Source organism: Stigmatopora nigra, unplaced genomic scaffold, assembly GCF_051989575.1.
Source record: "Stigmatopora nigra isolate UIUO_SnigA unplaced genomic scaffold, RoL_Snig_1.1 HiC_scaffold_26, whole genome shotgun sequence".
NCBI lineage: Eukaryota > Metazoa > Chordata > Actinopteri > Syngnathiformes > Syngnathidae > Stigmatopora > Stigmatopora nigra.
The window spans coordinates 1538687-1560638 of record NW_027551605.1 but is presented as its reverse complement, the minus strand read 5'-3'; the positions used below and the strand labels follow the sequence as shown (position 1 = coordinate 1560638).

The 21952-nt window shown below is 36.9% G+C and overlaps 2 protein-coding genes across 2 annotated transcripts; one reads left to right on the top strand and one right to left on the bottom strand.

The window, feature by feature from the left end:
* Positions 1 to 1686: 1686 nt before the first annotated feature.
* Positions 1687 to 13514, bottom strand: psmc6 (proteasome 26S subunit, ATPase 6). The gene is made up of 14 exons (XM_077711467.1): positions 13357 to 13514; positions 12814 to 12893; positions 12453 to 12492; positions 12326 to 12378; positions 10781 to 10848; positions 9498 to 9612; positions 8765 to 8852; positions 8596 to 8657; positions 8399 to 8522; positions 4568 to 4629; positions 3049 to 3169; positions 2891 to 2971; positions 2131 to 2202; positions 1687 to 2048 (listed from the first exon to the last, which is right to left on the bottom strand). The coding sequence occupies exons 1-14, from the start codon at positions 13439 to 13441 to the stop codon at positions 1930 to 1932; spliced, it is 1170 nt and encodes a 389-aa protein (XP_077567593.1). The 5' UTR covers positions 13442 to 13514; the 3' UTR covers positions 1687 to 1929.
* Positions 13515 to 14269: 755 nt separating this feature from the next.
* zfp36l1b (zinc finger protein 36, C3H type-like 1b) lies at positions 14270 to 20745 on the top strand. Its single transcript, XM_077711468.1, has 2 exons — positions 14270 to 14479; positions 18196 to 20745. Exons 1-2 carry the CDS (start codon positions 14429 to 14431, stop codon positions 18856 to 18858), a joined length of 714 nt encoding a protein of 237 aa, XP_077567594.1. The 5' UTR covers positions 14270 to 14428; the 3' UTR covers positions 18859 to 20745.
* Positions 20746 to 21952: the final 1207 nt, after the last annotated feature.

Sequence of the window (21952 nt, the reverse complement as noted above, 5' to 3'; positions counted from 1 at the left end):
TTTTCTCTCATTTTTTGTGTGTTTCCGCACATCTATTGGAAATTGGGACTAGTTGGCAGTTTTGTGAGGACTGTGGAACGAATTATAGAATTTACATAATTACATATATACACACATACATACATACACACGTATAGACACGTACATATATACACTTACTTATATACACACATACATATATATATATATATATATATATATATATATATATATATATATATATATATATATATATATATATATATATATACACATATATATATATATATATATATATATATATATATATATATATATATATATATATATATATATATATACACACATATATATATATGTATATATATGTATATATATGTATACATCTCTATATATATATATATGTATATATATGTATACATCTCTATATATATATATGTATATATATGTATACATCTCTATATATATATATATGTATATATATGTATACATCTCTATATATATATATGTATATATATGTATACATCTATATATATATATATATATATATATATATATATATATATATATATATATATATATATATATATATATATATATATATATATATATATATATATATATATATATATATATATATATATATATATATATATATATATATATATATATATACACATATACATACATATATATAGATTATGTATATATATATTTTTTTTTTATTTTTTTTTTCACCAGCTTTGACTTTTGTGCATCTTGCTCTTCCCTCTGGCTTCAGCTTTCTCTGGTTGGAACCTTGTATTTGTCCATTTTAATAAATTTACACACTAGATTTCAATTGTTCCAGGCTAGTAGCATAGCAGGCCATGAAACATTAATGTCTTTGAAATCCAAATGTATTCCAAATCCACATTTATGATGACAGTGGAAATGTTTTGTTTTTTTCCTCTGCCACCAAAAGATCTCTAGGACTTTTTCAGTGAAAGAATATTTGAAATGTTTACATCCTAACATTCAAAGGAAGTTGCATGTTTATCGTATTTTTCTTACTCTAAATCTCACCAGCCAAATAATCCAGAGTAAAGAGGAAAAAAATATATATAAATTGCACGTTTGGGAGGGCTTTTTTTTAATCAGATCAGAAACCAAAAACAAACAACCTTAAAATAGAAAGAAAAACAAACGGACAAAATGTGCATCTGTTAACAAAAAAAAAAAAACGAACAGGCTGTCATGGTCAGAGGGGGAAAAGGCATAAATAAATCGCACTTTGATATTAGTCACAGGCCCAGCCAAACTGAAAAAAAGTGACTTATAGTCCGGAAAATACGGTAGCTTGTAATTTGATAGATCGGTACTTTCCCTTGAAAAAAGATTTTACTGTATATTTTGTGTTTATGGTGACCGTCATTGTAAATATTCAGTCTCATTTATGTGGTTGATTGGCAGCTGTGAAAATCTCCATTTTTTTATGAAGTTGTTAGGATGGTGATTGATAGTTAGCTAAGAAAAGCTTCAGGTTTCCTGGTCATAGAAAAACATGACACCGTTCAATGAATGAACAAAAATATTATGCAGTGTTGATAAATGTTTTTTTTCTCCTTCCAATAAGTATAATTAGTCCCTAAAATAATTAATGTGCATCAGCATTAAAACAAGATTATATCAAGTTTAAACTGTTTTAAAAAAAAATGTAGAAAATAATAAATTCAAACAATTATTTATTGCCATATATGAAGTTTTTTGTTTTATACAAGTGTTGCATGGTAAAACAGAAGCGGTCAACATCTTTCAGTACTTTGGCAACTGTAAAACAGTAAAAGTAACTTTGATAGATGACAATATATTTTATCCAAATGTTGCTCCCACAAACATGAAGAATAGATTTTTCATCTCGTCATACGCATACAATGAATTCAAGGAATTTTAATGATGAAAACATAGAATCTATACAGGTTTGTAGTCAAGCTTGGACTCCAGTTTCTTTGAATCAGCCACCTTTCGCACAGCTTTCATGAAGTCCTCCTGGGTGACATATTCTCTGTCGGAGCGAATGGCAAATAAACCTGCAAACATATGAAGCCAGCATGGGACTAAGATGTAGTAGCTATGGTGTGCAGACATTGGTAATTATGGTGAATGTCTAACCTGCTTCTGTGCAAACATTCCTTAAATCAGCTCCATTGAAACCGTCGGACAACTTCACAATAGCTTCAAAATCTAAAGAAAAAAAGTGCAGATGATGGGAACAAAGATTGATTTGTTGGCTTCAATTTAAGACAGGGGTGCCAAAAATACGGCCCGCGGGCCGGATTCGGCCTATCTGGTGGTTTGGTACAGCTCGGGGAAGAAAGCTGCATTGTATAAAAAAAAATAATTTTCTTTAAAAAATTTAGTTATTGTATTATCCGCTAGGGGGCGGAGTGTGAAAGTTATTCATTTGTTCAACTTGCTTTCCAGATGTAGAAAAACAATGTTTTTAAGTTCCACAAGGCTGGTACTAAATGTTTTTGGAACATTGTTACTATTTCTGTGATCAGTTTTATGTACAACACACTTAATTATATGTTTAACTGTGTAAAAATGTTGTTAAAATTGCACATTATTTATGTTCTCATGTTATTCTCTTGTTCATAATATATTGTTCATAATGTAAAAGGAAAATTCTGTTAATACATTTTTTTGATAATTTACTCATTCTTTGCACTAATTATTAGTATTAGTGACTAATACAAAGGGAAAAAAAGTGGGCTTATTGTTAGTTCTATGTAATTTTGCAATGAGTTTACTGGTCCGGCCCGCTTGATCTTAAATTAAGCTGTATTCGGCCCGCAGACCAAAGGGAGTTTGACACCCCTGATTTAAGAGGTGGTGATGCCAATAGGAAGACAAATATCAGTATGCTGACCTATTTCTCCATGCTTGGTGATGGGACTGGAGTGAATTTTGAGGATGTCCAGACGGGCCTGTTCATTAGGCAGCTCGATGTCTGAAGAGCAGGTGAATGTGTTAGCATTGATATTCTTCTGTGCAAAAAAAAAAAATGCAATTAAAAGAATGTTTTACGAATTTTGCGGTCAAGTCGGCCTGGTCGCAGCAGGGCAGGGTCAAGTGTATCAGGTCTGTTAGTTGCCATGATCATCTTAACTCTGTGTAGTGTGTCAAAGCCATCCATCTGGTTGAGAAGCTGGGAAGAAAGCAGAAACCAGATGTTCACATTGTTGACTTAATATATCTAAATGCAAAATATGAAATTTTTCAATTTGTAAAAATAAATAATTTTCATTTTATGCAAGATACGTACGTTTTTTTCTTGAATTTCATTCGTAAACGCCAAAATTTTGTTTAGCATTTTATCTATTTTGAAATAAATGACCATTTGCTTACGTCATGATGCCACAGCGCCGTGATGTCGTGTCATGGCGTCATCAACTTGTGCATGTCGTGTTTTTATGCGCATATAAGCCGTATCCTTGATTCAGTCAACATTTTTTGTTCCACAAAAGCAGCTTTTATGCGAGTAAATATGGTACTAAATTTCGGATACAATTCAAGCTCTACAGTAACTATTTTACATTCAATCAAAGTGTCTTTTCAGTGGTATCTAGCTATGAAAAAATATATTTGAAAAATTGAGGGGTTCACTCAATTTTGTGAGATAATGTAAGCAACAATTTTTGTCTTTCTGATTGTGATTTGAAGGAAGTCCATCAGCCAGTATGAGTAAAATTTACAGGTATTAGGTGATTAACATGTGCCCTCGAACAGAAACGAGACTTTAGCGGGCAACGCCAAAAGTGCAGCAGTAAAAAATTAATAATAATTAAAAGTAAAAGAAAAAAAACAACCCATTTACTAGATTTTCCATGGCCAGGCTTGTTTGCAGCGTTGAATGTTATAGAGGCAAGATATTTAATAATTAGTAGATCCTATGTGAATGGAGCCCGAGAGCCACGCTAAGTGTCATTTTTTGTGTTTAAACATTATTTACACCAGTGCTTCTCAATTACTTTCTGTTAGGCCCCCCCTAGCAAGAAGAAAACTATTCGCCCCCCCCCCCCCCACTTCCCACCGTGACTATAAATAAAATCATTTTATAAAATTGTTATAAGTACAACATTTTATCCTTATTAACATTTAAAAAAAGGAAAAAAAAAGAAATAGTCAAACTTACAAAGAATAACTTTATTAAATCTTGTTTTAAGTCTGCAACAGAAAATATTTTAAGTGCATCAATGCCTAAAATAAAAAATAAATGAGCGCCACTGCCAGCTACTGTAGTGGATGCGCAATTACACTTTATACTACTACGGCCAAATAAAATCCTGTTCCCCAGGGTTACACGCCCCCCCCCCCCCCCCCCAGGTATCGCACCACGCCCCCCCAGGGGGGCGCGCCCCACTATTTGAGAAGCACTGATTTACACCATTAGCATAGTTCTATAAATTTAATGATTTGCATGTTGGGATTCTTTGAGTAACCATCTATAACATGAAACTCATTAATACTAAAGGATTACTGTTGCTTTAATGGAGCCAACATGAGCAAAAATGCAAACAAAAGAAGTCTAGAATCACTACCATACCTCCATCAATGTTCGCTGAATTTCTCTGTCAGCTGATGTTCCCTCAGAGAAACGTCGACCGCCTGGAGGAAATTGATTTATACAGTTAAAGTATTTGTGATAAACTAAGTACAACAATACTAATGTAATGGACTATTCATTTAAAATATTTTAATAGATTTGAAAGGCTTTCTTAGGATAGGCTGATGGCCTCCTTCCCAAAGAGCATTAATGCAATAATTAATAAAAAAAATGAGGGTCAAATAAATGTATACATGTGTTACATCATGAATCAATATCATCAGCATTTATTAAATTAAAGCATTTGTACACTTGGATTCGACATGCAACAATGAGACAGTATGTCTGAGATATTTACACATAAAATCAATGTTGCATAAATAACCTCTGACTCGCTAAATATCCCACAAATACTTTTAGTTTGATGTACCATATCAATATATCGTAAAACCTCTATTTGAGCAGCACCTCTAATAGAACGGCACTTTGGTGGAAGAATAGAAAAATTGAACGGCACCCTCTAATTGAATGGCACCTCCAACTGAACGAGAACCTGTAATTGAACGTCATTACGGGAAGTTTGAAAAATGATATTTGCATAATTTCTGCCAGGGGTTGTACATATAGTTCATTGTTGGGATGCAGCTGGAGGAAGAGTTGTCACTTTAGCGATGCCACCAAGAAGCAATTGATGAAGCTCCGTATTGAAATTAAAATTTATACAGGCCTCCGACGTCCACTGGAACGACCAATTCAAGCCCAAAGTCCGACAGTTCTACGAGAACTGGATGTTGCACGGAGAGTAGAGTTACACCAAATTCGGCAACATGCAAGCACCAACAATGGAAATGTATTTAAAATGGATTGTCGATGTTTGGGATCATCAAGTCGTTCAAGGGATGCGGACTGACGAACGCTCTTGACGGCTCGAAAGATTGCCTGATCCATTGGTCAGACGGGGGGCCGATTAAGACTGGTTTGCAACTTCTGCAGCAAGCGCGAGCCGATGCTGGCGACGATTAACTCAATCAGATACTCGGCACTGATGCGGAAGGTGATGTGAATGACGAGGACAGCTACAACAGTGACATGTCACTTGATTTTCACCAGTTAATTTGTCATTATTTACCAGTAATTGCCTTGTACTTGTGCCTTTGAATAAATATGTACTTGATTTTTCTTCATCCATAAAATTTACTGCATCTTCTCAAAATTCTGACCAGCTAGTCAAAAAATAGAGGGGAAAAGTTTGAAAAATAGAACGGCATGCCATTGTAATAGAGGTTTTACAGTAGGTCAGTCCTTCAAGAAGGAGGTTGAGTTGTTCACTTGCGTGTTACATCACCAAGACCATTTTGGCCAATGATCAAAGGATGTTTGCACATGCGTAGGTTTGTTGTAAAATCCTGGGTCACTTACAAAAATTGCAGTGGGACAATGTCCAGGCGACGTCACGGCGCACGCCGTCGCCATTATCTAAAAATAGAACTCTCTGGGCGGCTAAGATGGCTGGACACCGCGGAGGAGCAAAGTGAGAGTTGGGTTCACGTTTGCCGGGGTAGTGGGTGAGGGTTAGCAAACGCCGTCGCTCTAATCCGAAACTAGAGCTCTATGGGCGGGTAGGACGGCTGGACAGCATGGAGAAGCAAAGTGGAAGTTTAATTTGCTCCAAAGCAATGATGGCAATACAATGTGGTACTTTAAGAAATAGGCAAATATTGCTCACTGATTGAAAGTTTCCCAAAGATTGATGACAACATGTGCAAAGCCATCGAATATGGCAATTGCCTTGACAGTGTATATAAAAGCACATTTGTACCAAAAAAGAAACAGCGGTCACGGCACCCCATCAACCTCTTCCTCTCGAGCCAAAAAAAGAAAAAAAAAGATCCTTTTGAAAAGGTCCCCTCATTGCCTCCTTAAAGCTCCCAATAACATGCTTTATCTTTTATTTAAATTAAGCAAGTAGGAACCATTTACACTGTGAGCCCAGTACTTTAAAGTATTTACATTTTTAAAATTAATAGATTCTATTTAGATATACATTACAGTATTTTCAAATGCCTATAACTCATCACAAAGTGCTTTGAAAAATTGGTACTAAAACACATCAAAGCCAACAACTCACATCAGTTTGGATATCTGCCGAATCGATCCAACGGAGGTGCAATAACGACCGCCTTCTACAATGCACTGAGCCACCTTGAGAAAAGCGGGAGGTATGTCAGAATGCTCTCCATTGACTACAACCCAGCCTTTAACACCAAAAGACCGTACATTCTTATCTCACAAATTGGCCAATCTGAGGCTCCCACCTTCCACCTGATCCTGGTTTAAGGACTATCTGATTAACAGACACCACCAGCAAGTGATTCTGGGTCACCAACTCTCATTTGCCCGAACACTGAGTCCACTACTCTACTCGCTGTATACACACACGACTGCAGACCCACGCACTCTGAGAACATTGTGAAATTTGCAGATGATACAATGCTGGTGGGGATGCTCACAGAGGAGAATAAGACGGCCTACAGAAATGAATCCTTAGACTTAGTGAGTGGTGCGCTCTCAAAAGCTTGGCACTTAACATCTCCAAAACCAGAAAACTAACCCTGAACTTATGACAGAACAAGGCCACTCAGTCCCTCTTGTATATCAACGGCTAATGTATGGAGCGAGTGTAGACCTTCAAATTCCTGAGGGTCCATAGCTCTGCTGATCTCACTTGGGCGGCAAACACAACAGCACTCGTCAGCAGAGGTAACATTTCCTGAGAGTATTCAGGGAGGAGCAACTAAAGACCAACCTACTGGTGACTTTCTACCGTTCAGCCATTGAGAGCATGCAGACCTACGCTGTGTCCATATGGCACTCAGCTGCACAGAAGCCGACAGGAAAAGGCTGCAGAGGGTGATCAACACGGCCCAAAAGACAATCACCTGCCTCCTACCTGCCCTGTCTAGCATCTACAAATCCCAGTGCCTAACAGGGACAGAGACCATCATAAAAGACAATACAGTGTTCCCTCGCTTATCGCGGTTAATAGGGACCGGGACCCCTCGCAATAGCTGCATTTCCGCGAAGTAAGCGTGCCCCTTCAAAAATGCTTAAAGAAATGTATAACACGTGCACAAAAGCACCACTAAGCAAAAACATCATAGTAGTCCGGATGGAGGATCTTCTGCAGTTTTTTTGCACGTAAGAAACATCGTTATTGGGAGTTGTGAACATTGTTTTTTTTGGGCGGTGATGATGCGCCTAGAACAGCCATGACGTCATCAATGCGATTCCTGAACTCTCACCATGTTATTGACCATTTCTTTGGCCTTTATTTGATGCAATTACTAATTCTTATTGAATATTATGTTCTCACCTCTTGTAAAATGATCTAATTTATAATTTTAACTTAATATCTTAAAAAAAATTTTTTTTTTTCCTAAAAAACAATCCGCGAAGCTCTGAGTCCGCGATAGCTGAAGCGCGAAGTAGCGAGGGAACACTGTACACATCACAGTGTCCACCACTTCAACCTGCTGCCCTCTGGGAGGCGCCACAGGGCCTAAACGCCTAAGACAAAAAGAGTTTCTTCCCAAGAGCCGTCACCATACTCAACTCGAGTCCTTGCACATAGGACGGAATCAAGACTTACTAAAAACCACTTAAGTTACTTTGTACCTACTTATTTAAGCGACCATTTATTCATGTGACTACATTAATCCTTCAAAATATTGCAGTTAATGTATAAATACATTTTTATTTTTAAAAAATGTTACTATGTTCCTAATAACAGAACTAAATAAGTGATTTAGGCAAAGAATCAGCGTTCCTCACCGATGGCATCAATCTCATCCATGAAGATGATGCAAGGTTGATGATCCCTGGCATAGTTGAACATCTCTCTGATGAGCCTGGCGCTTTCACCTATGTATTTGTCAACAATGGAGCTGGACACAACCTGCAGGAGTGTACACGCACCACCGGTATTATTAGATAACTGGCTAGATGCCAGAATGACCACTTGGACTCACCTTGAGGAAATTACAGTCCAGCTGACTTGCAACAGCCCTTGCAAGAAGAGTCTTCCCAGTACCTACGACAGAAGCAATGACTCTTTAAAATTAAAATGTTATACAAAAAGACAAAAACAACTCCCATACTTATAAGAACAGTGGCTGCAAAAGATACAAATTAATTTACCTGGAGGACCATAGAGAAGGCAGCCTTTAGGAGGTATTATTCCAACTCTCTGGAAAAGCTCAGGGTTGGTCAGGGGCAGCTCAATCACCTAAAAATATCAAAGCATCATGAAACTGTCCTAAGGGAAGAGAAACTTGACTAAATAATAAAACATCTATTTTTTATTTATTTTATGAACCAATTTGTCAAGCCAAACAAAGGGATAAAATGGCTAACATAAAAGAGGAATAGAATCAAATGTCGATATTCGAAATGAATTGTTATTAATGAAGTTAATAAAATTATACCAATTTAACAAGACAAAATCGGATTGCCGTATTTTCACACCTAAATGGCGCACTTATTTGCTCCTGCAATAAAATAATTATTACAGTTCTGCCTTTACTCCTGCAATAAACAAAGTATTAAAGGTCTGCGTTTACTCCTGCAATAAATTACTACAGTTCTGCATTTACTCCTGCAGTAAAATAATTACTACAGTTCTGCGTTTACTCCTGCAATAAAAAAAAAATCTACAGTCCTGCATTTACTTCTGCATTGTTTTTGTTTACCAAAGAGCTTCAAGGAGAAAAGAAATACGTTGAGTTCATGAAGTCACCACAGTAGTGTCTCATCACATATACGGAATCATACATGAACTCCCACTCACATAGTGAAGAGCAATGTGATTCCAAACCATTTTTCTAAATCTAAAGATATACTTGTTTAGTTATAGTAGAAGTAATTGTTTTACCTCCCTCAGCTCACGGATTTGTTCTGACAATCCACCAATTTCAGAGTAGGAGACGCTCCCAGGGTCTTCATGAGACATATTGTAGACCAGTGGATCCACCTCTCGTGGAAGATACCTCAATTAAAAAAAAAAAAAAAAAAATCACACGCTGTGCACAGACTTTTAACTCAATGTACTATAGGCCAGTGGTCCCCAACCTTTTTCTCAACGCGGACCGGTAAAGCTCTTCCTATTTTCTCACGGGCGGCTAATGGGGAGGGCGACACCCACGACGGAAAAAAAACAAGTCCCAAATAATAGCAATTATTTATTATTATTATAACAAATTTTGTCATTTCAAGTAGGACGAGATTAAACACGTTAATATTTTTTACTCTGACTGAACGGCACTAGGTAGCTCGCGGACCAGTGGTTGGGGACCACTGCTATAGGCCACTCCATGGAAAGAATACTGCTACTACAACTACTATGATCCTTCTCCACTACACGGCTTCCAGTTTCCTGGCTTTGCTAGATTGCATGTTTTTTATTTTCTGGGGGAAAAAAAGGGAACATTCACGCTTAAACTCGCGAGAGGGAGTAATGTCACAGCGGATGAAATCGGGCTTGTAGGAAAAGAGCAGTTTGGCCGGCAAGGATGGCGGAACATCGACGAAGAGCAACATGGAAGTTGAGGCTTTTGTCAACTACTTAAAGGATAAGTGTATTTAAAACACAAAAAAATCATGTTTGTATTATTTTTTTAATTCGATTAATTGGCAGTTAACATTGGAAGCATGTGATTAATTCAATCCCCTCTCAGAACCCCCTCTCCCCCCCTGCGAAATCCGTATAATTTTAGTACTATTTAACACATTTTAGCAATATTATACCAGTTATTTGTTACTTTATTAATATATGGCGAATTAGAACAAATAAATGTTTTTCCAATTCAATATCCTGTTTTGGGTGTTTTTTCAGAGGGTTGGAACAAATAAATTTGTTTTTAGTTCATTTTTATGAGAAATGTTCGTTTGAGTTACTAGAAAATTGACTTACGAACTCATTCTTGGAACGCATTAAACTCGTATCTCGAGGTACCACTGTATTTACAAATCATGTATTTCTTTTCTTAGTCGATATAAAGGAGTTTTCCCAATTATTTTTTTTTTTAAACATTACAAAAAAAAATTTATCTAAAAATTATTAACTTGGGATGAATAGATTAAGTATAGCAAATGCACTCTGTACCAATTAGTGAGAATTTTTCAGTTTGCATTTAGAATTAAAAATGTCCAGCCTACCTCATTATAGTCAGTGTAGTCATATCCAAAGCCACTCGAGTACCTGGCTTCAGTTGTGACTTGTCCAACTAGAAAAAATAAGAGAATGAAGGCAACATATTTTTGGGTTATTAGTTGAGTAAAAACTGACTAAATGAAGAACAAATTACTAGCGGAAGCAGTAATCTAGAACAACTCTTTTTTTTGTAGTGGTCCATGTCGCAGTTTTGCTTTCTTATGGAGGGCTGTTATATCTTCCGACTAGGCTGCCAAAATTAATCAATTAATGAACTGAGTTTTCCAATCGTGATGTTCGATAGATCATTTAAGGCAATTATGTGATTTTTTATACATTTATTTATACATATCGTCACAACTGGCTTGAACAGATGTCGGTCCCATTAATATATATATTTATACACCGTATCTTCACGACTATAAAGCGCACTTAAGTCTTAAATTTTCTCCAAAATAGACAGGACGCCTTATAATCCAGTGCGCTTAATATATGGACCAATACTAAAATTGTTATCACAATAAAATAAAATAAATCAGTCGATAGGGTACACCATCCTCTACAGCTCTCAACTACGGCAAGCAGCCCCCGACTACCATTTTCCCCGTAGAAAAAGTACTGTGCAGTGACTGCTGGGATATATAGTTATTTTGTCAATACACCCAGTATGACGGCGAAGACACTAATTTGGTGCTCGCCGTCATTCCGGCTGGATTTACAAAAGAAATCAAGCCGCTAGATATACATATAGATATGTAGACATATGTGGACATATGTGGACATATGTGGACATATGTGGACATATGTGGACATATGTGGACATATGTGGACATATGTAGACATATGTAGACATATGTGGACATATGTAGACATATGTGGACATATGTGGACATATGTAGACATATGTAGACATATGTAGACATATGTAGACATATGTAGACATATGTAGACATATGTAGACATATGTAGACATAGGTAGACATAGGTAGACATATGTAGACATATGTAGACATATGTAGACATATGTAGACATATGTAGACATATGTAGACATATGTAGACATATGTAGACATATGTAGACATATGTAGACATATGTAGACATATGTAGACATATGTAGACATATGTAGACATATGTAGACATATGTAGACATATGTAGACATATGTAGACATATGTAGACATATGTAGACATATGTAGACATATGTAGACATATGTAGACATATGTAGACATATGTAGACATATGGAGACATATGGAGACATATGGAGACATATGGAGACATATGGAGACATATATATATATTTTTTAATGCAATTGCCGTGTCACGAAAATACTTATACTTTAACCTTGGAGAAAATAAAAAATGTTGTTTATTCTGTTCTGGAACGAGCCTTCCCATCACATCAACGCCCCTCTAATAACAGCTTAAGAGACTTGTATTAATCATTTTTATTGTTTCTGTTGACAAAATTTGTTGGATCATAATTACTTTGTTTGTTCCATACCCCGATTTAGTTAACATTGATGTGTGTGTATGTGGGATGCTCACCTGTCTACGGCATCCAACCACATAACGAGGACCATTTGTGGCCTTGACAATGACTGTAATTTGGAAATGCGACATGAGTGTCATCAATTAGTTTGAAATATAAATATATAAATAACCAAAAACTTACATTTTTCTTCTGTCAGCTGTTTGAGAACTTCTCCAACAATCTACAGAGACAGAAGCATTTCATGTGGTGAGGCCCTATGTAGGACAAGTGTCTCCTAATGTCCATAGAGTTGGACAGTCTCAACCAATCATAACTTTTCTATTTGATTCATTGTAAATGTTAACAATTAAAAAAATGATCAATGATCACTCTTAGTACAAATTTGATTAAACGTAACGGATGTGAGCACAATATACAATACTTATTACGCAAAAATAAAATCTATTTAAATGATATGGGGTTTGCGCCACAATTTGTTTTCAACGTTTACAATATTTCACACAAAGCATGAATAATTTAGGATCGTAAAGGGCCCTCTTACCTGACCAACACTCTGAAGAGCTTTGAGATCATTCTCTGACTTTTCATATTGTTTCGTTTGTTCCCGCAGTTGTTCTCTCACTAAAATAAAACGGGTCGGGGAGACATTTTAACATCAAAGTAATACGCTAGAAATGCAATGCAAAACAAAACAACTTACACGAAACAGCCCACCATTAAATTTCCTCTAAGGGTATCTGGCTAACCGGTTAGCATGGTTGAATAAGGAATTAGGTACACATAACACAAAATCCATAAAAACGATGACGGTCGTGTGACGTTACGCACGTTCATTCATATACTTATTAACAACTAGCACGAGTTAATCTGTAATTATTATATTCAAAATAACTGGGCTTGTTTACAACAAGTTAGCATCTCGGTATTTTGTTCTACTCATATGTACTAGGATGCTCACTGCATGACAAAGCATTAGCTAGCCAGCAGGCTAACAGATACTGGTTCTGCAATTCTAGCATTTAAATGAACGCAATACACAACGTGTACGTGCTTCTAATGTGTAAAATGTTAAATTGGTACATACATTCTTTTAGCCGCCCGTCAACTTCTTTATGTTCCAGCAATTTTTTACGGTAGTCTTGTAGCGCTTTCTCCCTGCTGTCTGCCATGATGCTTTGCAATGGATTCTGGGTAATATTAGCGTCAGCGGGTGTTTTTGCTGCCAGAGCTAGTGTAGGACCCCTAGAAACATGGTCATGTTACAACACTTGGCATGTAAGATTATTATATTATAATATAAAATTGTACCATTATATATATATATATATATATATATATATATATATATATATATATATATATATATATATATATATATATATATATATATATATATATATATATATATATATATATATATATATATATATATATATATATATATATATATATATATATATATATATATATATATATATATATATATATATATATATATATATATATATATATATATATATATATATATATATATATATATATATATATATATATATATATATATATATATATATATAAATAATTGGTGGTGCTACTCCATAAGGTGTGTTTTCCCAGTAAAAAATCATTAATAAGTAATATAAAAATATAAAAAGGCACATCCTGGCAAGGTAAATTAGAAAATATTTCACAAAATGAGATGAGATTAGATGACTAATCAATGTTTGTTTTTAAAATCTCTATTATTGTTGTTATTATTATCTATTTTTCATTCTTTTATTTATGAAGTTAACTGTGGGTCTATGAAGCCATTGTTGTGATTAAGGGCTCTATACTGCAAAAAAACATTGACTTGATATTGAACACAATTCTGGTACTTTAGCAAGAAACAATCAATTGCTCTGACAAAGTTCACAGATATTTGCATGAAGGCAACATTTGTGCCACAACTGGCCAATATAAAGTCATTCATTTTTCATAATTGCCCTCTAGCGGTTGTGTTTGGAATCCCAATCTGTTGCTGCTGAAAAGCCGCCTTTGTAGCTGGTTGCTCAAAAAGAACTACGCACTGAAAACACAACTCTCAGTGTGGAACCCAACACGCCAACCTGGATGTGCAAATAACCACCCAGAACTCTTCTTAGCCAGAAACAAGAATGACAGCGGCCAGCATTTGTTCTTTCCATGTCAGCGAAGTCTCCGGCAAGGTAAATAACGGCCCTGAGTTCCTCTCCGTGGAGCGAATATGCTAACGTTAGCATCGGGACTTTTAAAAATGTTTATTTTCATAATTAAATGGTTAATTCGATAATTTTAATCGCCCTGTCAAAATTAGTTGTTTAAGAAACTTTGCCGTCGATTGATTTAGTTAAACTATCAATATATTCACTGTTGGCTTCTGTTTGTAACCTTGGCGCTAAATTGTCAACATCTCTAAAGACAAGTGTTTGTGAGTGACGCCAAATGTGTTATGGCAGACTGTTTTGTTAAACTCTGCTTGTATTTAAAGGAGCCAATTTTCGAATTTTACGTCCCCGAAGCTAGAACTAACCACACTCTTAGCAACTTTATTTACTGTCCAGCTGTTTAAACCTTTCTAGTTTGACGTAACGAACACTTTTGCTGTCGGGGCATCAAATTGCACTGTTGGCTAGAAAAATATCGACCAATTAATGTAATAAAATCATCTGATGCATTTATTTCACCTGTTCACGGTTCACTTATTTTGTTATTTGTTTATATGCTATTTTAAATATACACTTGGAATATACTGTACGTTTGGTGGTTTTTGATGAAAACTCCACAAGTTCTCTCCCTACTCATTACGCAACGCCATTAGTTTGCAAAAATATAAATACATGAAATCGAAAAACAAAAAAAACTAATACCATGGCACACTAATTGACTCATTTACTACCCACCTTGTTAGAAAAACCCAAATTCCCACAGCTAGTCATTCTAGAAGGAATTTGACAGATAATTCAAGCAGAATACAGTAATACCTTGACATACAAGTGTCCCAACATATGAGAAATTTGTCATATGAGGAATATTTTGAGCAAATTTTGCCTGCTTATAACAACAGCATTGCTCTGTCTTTCTCGACATATCTCCCCCGCGTAATGATATCTACGAGCACCGGGCGATAGAGGTTACATTTTTTTAGTAGAGATAGTGTGACGAAGTCGATAATCTGCGAACCAGCGAAACCCTTCAAAGCAAGCCGCATCTGGTTTGCTGATTTTTAAAAAGCAAAGACTCGGTTCTGAGGCATGGAGAAGCCACGCGGTTCCGATTCAAAAGTCGCGTTGGAGAAGGAGAATTTTTTTTCAGCGTTCATCACATAAAATTCAAGGTTTGGAAATAATTTTGATGGTCTTTCATTTGCTCCATGGCGCTGTAAAATAGCTATGAAGCCTGAGCTGTCAACATTGATAAATTCTATTTGTTTAAGTTAGGGGTCGGCAACCCAAAGTGTTGAAAGAGCCATATTAGACGAAAAAACAGTGATACCTCTGCTTAAGAAACTATTTTTAAAACGAATAACGTGTGTGTATATATAAAAAATCTACCTGTGTTGAAACCAGTGGCGGACCGTGCATTTCACACCTAAGCCTTCAGTAGTGCTTGTGTGAATCAATCCAACCCTCAATAAGTATTTTATGGCTATAAAACCTTTAATGCTACAGCTGCGACACCTGTAAAAAAGAATCCATAATAACCTAAAACATTTTTTTTTTTAGGAAAATGGATATATTTTACTCACCAATAATTCTTTTTATTTATACACAAAATCCATCCGCCTTTCTTTCTTCTGGAAGATTTCAATTAATATATGGTACAGATTACATGAGCGTTTCAGGTCCATCAAGAAGATATATTTTATCACCATAGCAGCCAAGCAGCGGAAACGGTCACTGTCAAACCCACTAATGTGTACAGCCGCCCCATGCTCTCACACAGATTTTTCTGCTGAAGGAAGTCAAGGAGATCATGGGAGATTACATTACAAACATTTTTGTTCTTAGCCGAGGCAGATCGAAAAGTGTACTGTGGCTCTGCGTTAAGATGGTGCAAGCTGCATGTGGGAACGTTTTCTGGTATTCCCGAAACCTCTGCGGATCGAGGAGGGAGAGAAACATCAGTTTTTCGTATTCTTGAAATATGGTCCGCGTCTGGCAAATAATATTGTCCAGAATCCTTTCGTGGAGTTAGTTGGTGGTAGTGCACGCGAGAATCTTGTGCTCAGCCACTTGGAGCACCCGCACTGCGTTCAGTGGCTTCATAGATTTCCTCATATCGGCTCCTCTCGTGCTCTACTGTGTCACAAAACTCTGTTACTCTTGCAAGACAAAACTGTACATCCTGTTTGTTGTTCTATAGTATTGAAAAAAGCACGCCTGAATGCTCAAAAATGCCATTAAATGTGTGAAGCAAAAAAAAACAATCATCCAGATGTGCTTAAAATCCATTCGCACACCGCACAATCTCATTCACTATTACTGAGACAAACAGTACTTTTATTTCCCTTCTAATCTCTTCCTTCATCACTTCAGCAATAGCAGTGATCAGGTTGTTTTGTATTTTGCCCGACGTGCCACAAACACGTTATTAGTGGACAGGTGGTAATGTAAATCTGTGTTTCTCTCAGCAATGAGAGAAAGAAGTTCCACACAATTTCCTTTGTTTGCGGAAGCAGTGCTTTTATCGTGTCCCTTAAATCAAACTTCACAGTCTATCAAACATTTTAAGATTTCCCTATTTTTCTTTACCATTTCGTTATGGCGCTACGTTCGCAGTTGACCACCCTTACTTAATCATGTCCCTTTTTTTCTGGTAAAGTCAATCTGGAAAATGTCTTTGTCATCAAATTTGCAACCAAATCCATTTGTTTCCCTTCGTCGGCCATTGTGGGTGGCGTTTGAAATCTGGCTCACTTAGGCTTTTGGCCCGCCTACTCTATCACTAGCCCATGCCTGTGAGAAGCCTATGACGTATCCCTACGCCTGCGAGAAGGCCTTGGTGTCATCAAAACGAATTTTGATTGGTTAAAGCAACAGTCTTATCAACACTTGTTTAATGCAGAACTGATTGTGAAGGCCTTGAGGCGATTTCTGACCCTGGCAACAAATAATGACTGAAATGTGAGTGGTTAAATGCTTCAATATGAACACACATCTGGGTGCAGTGCAACCCGGGGTAAAGCAATGCAATGCTACAGAGATCTATTTAATTTTTTTTGTTGAGTTCATAAAAATACGGATTAGTTGTTACTAGCAGAAGGGCCCGGCTGCTTGTTTAGAACCAAAAGACAGTTAGTTGTTGCGCTATAAAATAATAAATTAATAAATTTATGAATAAATAAATACATTTTAATAATACAATTTCTCGTTTGAAAAGTGGGTTAGATGAGAAAGGAAAATGCAACTAACTTCAAGCGGAAATGACTAAGCGGAAGCACCTCAGTGTGGACTGAAGAAGCCATGGATTTTTCAAATCTGCAGAGTGTAATACTTAAAACTACCACAAGAGAGCGGAAAGTTAACATATTTCTGTTAAGGCATACTCAATGATAATCCATGCAAATGTTCAAAGCTTGAGTTTACACTCAGAGAGGGTAAAGAAATTCAATTCGTCTATTAGGATCTTACAGACGTTTCAGGCCACCATAATGTCAACTCCCTATAATGCACGGTTTGGACAAACGTATCGAGAGAATCTTAACATACACACATCCACAAATCACCCTTTATAAGGATTTATAGTTGAAAGAACTTTCTAACAACTTGAACTTTGTTTTTATTATTTCCTGTAAGGTGTAATTATGTGTATTGAGTTAAAGTTTTCAAAAGTTACTGTTCTTTTGGTGTGAAAGTTTGACTTGTAATACAAGTGTTTCAAAGAAACTTTTTTCCCCTTGCAGAACATGTTGAACTGCAGTCAATTGTGTGCCGACACAAGCAGCCAAGTCAATTTAAGCCGCTACAAGACTGAGCTGTGCCGGCCCTTTGAGGAGAACGGCTCCTGCAAGTATGGTGCCAAATGCCAGTTCGCCCATGGCCCGCATGAGCTCCGCAGCCTCACCCGCCACCCCAAGTACAAAACCGACCTGTGCCGTACGTTTCACACCATAGGGTTTTGCCCATATGGCCCGCGCTGCCACTTCATCCACAACCCGGAGGAGCGTCGCGGCCCCCTGCTGCTTTCTGCCTCTGGCAGGACGGGCCATCCCTGCCTACAGCACAGTTTTAGCTTTGCAGGCTTCCCAAGTTCTGGCGGCTCCAGAAACAGCCCTGCCTCAGTCACTCCACCCCCCTCCACCTGCTGTGCTGAAGACCTAACAGAGTGGTCTGGTGGTCCCTCTACCTCTTCTGGTCTTTTTGCCAAGACTCCAGCTGCCCTATCTCCCATAATCCCATGCTTTTTCCAGCCAGCTTCAGAAGGTCCACCAAGCCCGCTCAACTCTTTGTCCGACCAGGAGGGTTACCAAAGTAGTCTTGGCAGTCTGAGCGGCTCCGAGTCCCCCCTCCTGGACGCATTGCGTCGCCTCCCCATCTTCAGCAGGCTCTCTGTTTCGGATGAGTAAGATTAGTTCCCTTGAGAGGAAGAAGAACATTTCCACCGTTCTGTGTACACAAGAACTTGGATATATCAAGGCCTACTCTTTTGAGGATGTGGACTTTTTAAAAGCTTTTCAGTTGCAGTTAAATCTTTAACAGAAGGGACAATTACTAACCCAGTATCATGTTGAAATGAATGTGAAGCTTTGTGAAATGTAGCAAAGAGTGGTCAAATGCACACTTTAGCTGAGTAGCTGGGTAACATCATCATCGTTATTCACTGTCGCCACAACCTCTTGAACCTCCCCGTTAATACTTAGTGTTGCGTTTATAAGGAATGCTCTAGCTAAGTGAACAAGAGGATAATAATTGACAGATTATATTTTTTATTTATTTTCTTACCCCACACTCAACCCAGTTTCTTTAAAACCATATTGTATGACTTCATTCAGCAGGGCTGGAATCCTAGGGTTGTTACTTGGACAAGAATTCCCTTTTGCGCACATCACAGCATTGAAAATCACCTATGTCGTTTCTGAGGGCGATTTGAGTCAACCGTGTCATTTTTGTGGCTAATATTCAGCCAAGTTATCGGGTCTCTTTTCTTGCTGAGGACCTATACATGCACTAAAATGAACAGGAACTCATCTGAAAAGGTCCTGTAAACCATTAAGACTGGTTTAAGCTTCATTGATGGCGCCGGATGTCCATTTTTAGTGTAAAATTTGATTGGACATCCATCGCTGTCTGTGCCAACCAAGGGGCTAATATGGACAAGTTTCATGGAAGAATATAAACATTTAAAGTTCTCAGTTTAGATATGAAGTGATTCAATTGCTTCCCCTTATGCGTAACTATTGTATAATATTATTATTATTATTATTTTTACTGTCTAGTTTATTCTAAAAGGCCAAAGCACATTGGCTTTGGTTGTCACTACTTATTTATCAAATTTTATTTATTGTTGATCTTAAGATTTTTTGTTATTTATGTCAATGAAACAATAGATCTTTTCTTTAGTTAATCATGAGCATATATAATCGCAAAATTGTGAAGCTGATTTAATTTTTACCGTAATATATTAATTACACTGCAATGACAAATCTTTTCACATATTAATTTTTGTCGTGAAACAAAATCTCAATTTCATCTTAAGTATACTAAAGTTTAGCAATTTTATTCATTCAATCTTGTGCCTTTTCCAACATAACCACCTACTGGGAAAGGTGTTGTTGAGGTATGAAGGCAGAAAACGCAGGGCCAGCTCGGATTAGGCCAGTACACAAGATGTACTTGTCAGAGGTGGGATTTTTGCACTAAATATTTGTGAAACACAATTTCTGTTCCTGGTCATGCTAAGACATAAAAGAACAATACCTTCTACATGGCAAAAAGTTATTCAACACACTAATTGACCGATGTTATTGGCTATATTACAAATGAACGTTTACTGAACTGCCTGCACAGTGTGTTGACAAATGCTACTAACAGATTGTTTTAGACTTTTAGAATGTAGACTGGTTCTGGAACATATATAACTTTATATTGGGATTTAGCCCATACTTATTTATGGAGTATGTCAGGTGGATAGAAAAGCAGTTCATTTTTTAGAGTTTAAAAGCTTGCATTTTTTTCCCCTCAATCACGCACAGACTTACTAGCACTTTTTGTCTAGACAATGTAAAGTTTTTTTTTGTTGTTGTTTTTTTTGACCACTCCGATGAAGTGCCTAAAAATACATTCCAGGTTTCTCAACTGTTGTGCCTTCTTTTTTATGGTATAAGTGCGAAAAGCCTAAAATGTATTTGTGCAGATGAGAGGTTGAAAGCATTGGAATGCTGCTGGTTTTTTTTTTTCATATTGTGATGACAGATTGCAGTTAAAACCAATAAAACATGCTCACATAGGATGAATAGGTTTCTGTTCTTCAAGCCAATCCTTTACAATCTGCTTTTTTTTGCGTATAGCCCTCTAATTTTTATTGATATTTCATTGACAATTTCTAAAGAATCACTGTTCTGTCTAGTTGGGTTGAATATAAATCCCTGGTGTGCAGCATTAAAGAACCCAATCAATACGACATGCAGGGGTTTTACAAATGTGCTAGTTTTGGTTGTGCCTTAACCCTTTATCTTGTTGTGTACATGACTATTTTTGTTCATTAAAAAAAATCAATCTAGTATTAAAAAAAAAAAAAAAAAAAAAAAGACAAAATGTCAATACAATTAAACTTAATAAAACCAGAAATATGTTCTGGGCCAGAGTGGCCCGGTGGTGCCAGCGGTTAGCTCGTCGGCCTCACGGTGGGAGTCCTGGTTTCAAATCCAGCTGTGTGAAGTTTGCATGTTCTCCCTGGACTTTTACTTGGAAAATGCACTTTGTGGAGTAGCACCACCAATTCAGTTATACGCAGCTGTGTATGATGACAATAAAGGCTTTTGATCTGATTTGATTTTCATTTGACCTGCGTGGCTTTTCTCTGGATACTCTGGTTTCCTCCCACATTCCAAAGACATGTATGTTAGGCTGATTGGACACTAAATTTTCCTAGGTGAGTGTGAGCATGCATGGTTGTCTGTCTCCTTGTACGGTGCGATCACCTGTCCACCGATTCAGGCTTTGCCCTGCCTCTTGCCCTGAGTCAGCTGGGATAGTCTCTGGTTTGTGAGTGTGAATGCTTGACTGTCTCCTTGTACCTTGTGATTGGCTGGCAAGCAGTTCAGGGTGTCCCCTACCTATTGCCTGCAGTTGGCTGGGATAGGCTCCAGCACACCCACAGCCCTTGTGAGGATAACTGGTACAGAAAACGAAGGAATATTATAATTGAGCAATATATGCAGAGCTGGCAACTTGACCAAAATTACTGGACAAGTAATGCAAAGTCCGGGACTCTTGACAACCTCCCTAAACTCCAGAAATTAAAAAAAATCTCAAAATGGATGGACATTTCAATGAAACTTTTAATAAGAAAACCAGAAGTCTATTAGTTTGTATTCGAAGAAATATCCTAAGTTGAAGCCGTCACCAAAACGACCGACATTTGCACAATGCATAACATGAAAGTGGGTTATGGACCAGCCAAAAATTTTGAATTGGCCAGTAAATGATCAGCAAATTATA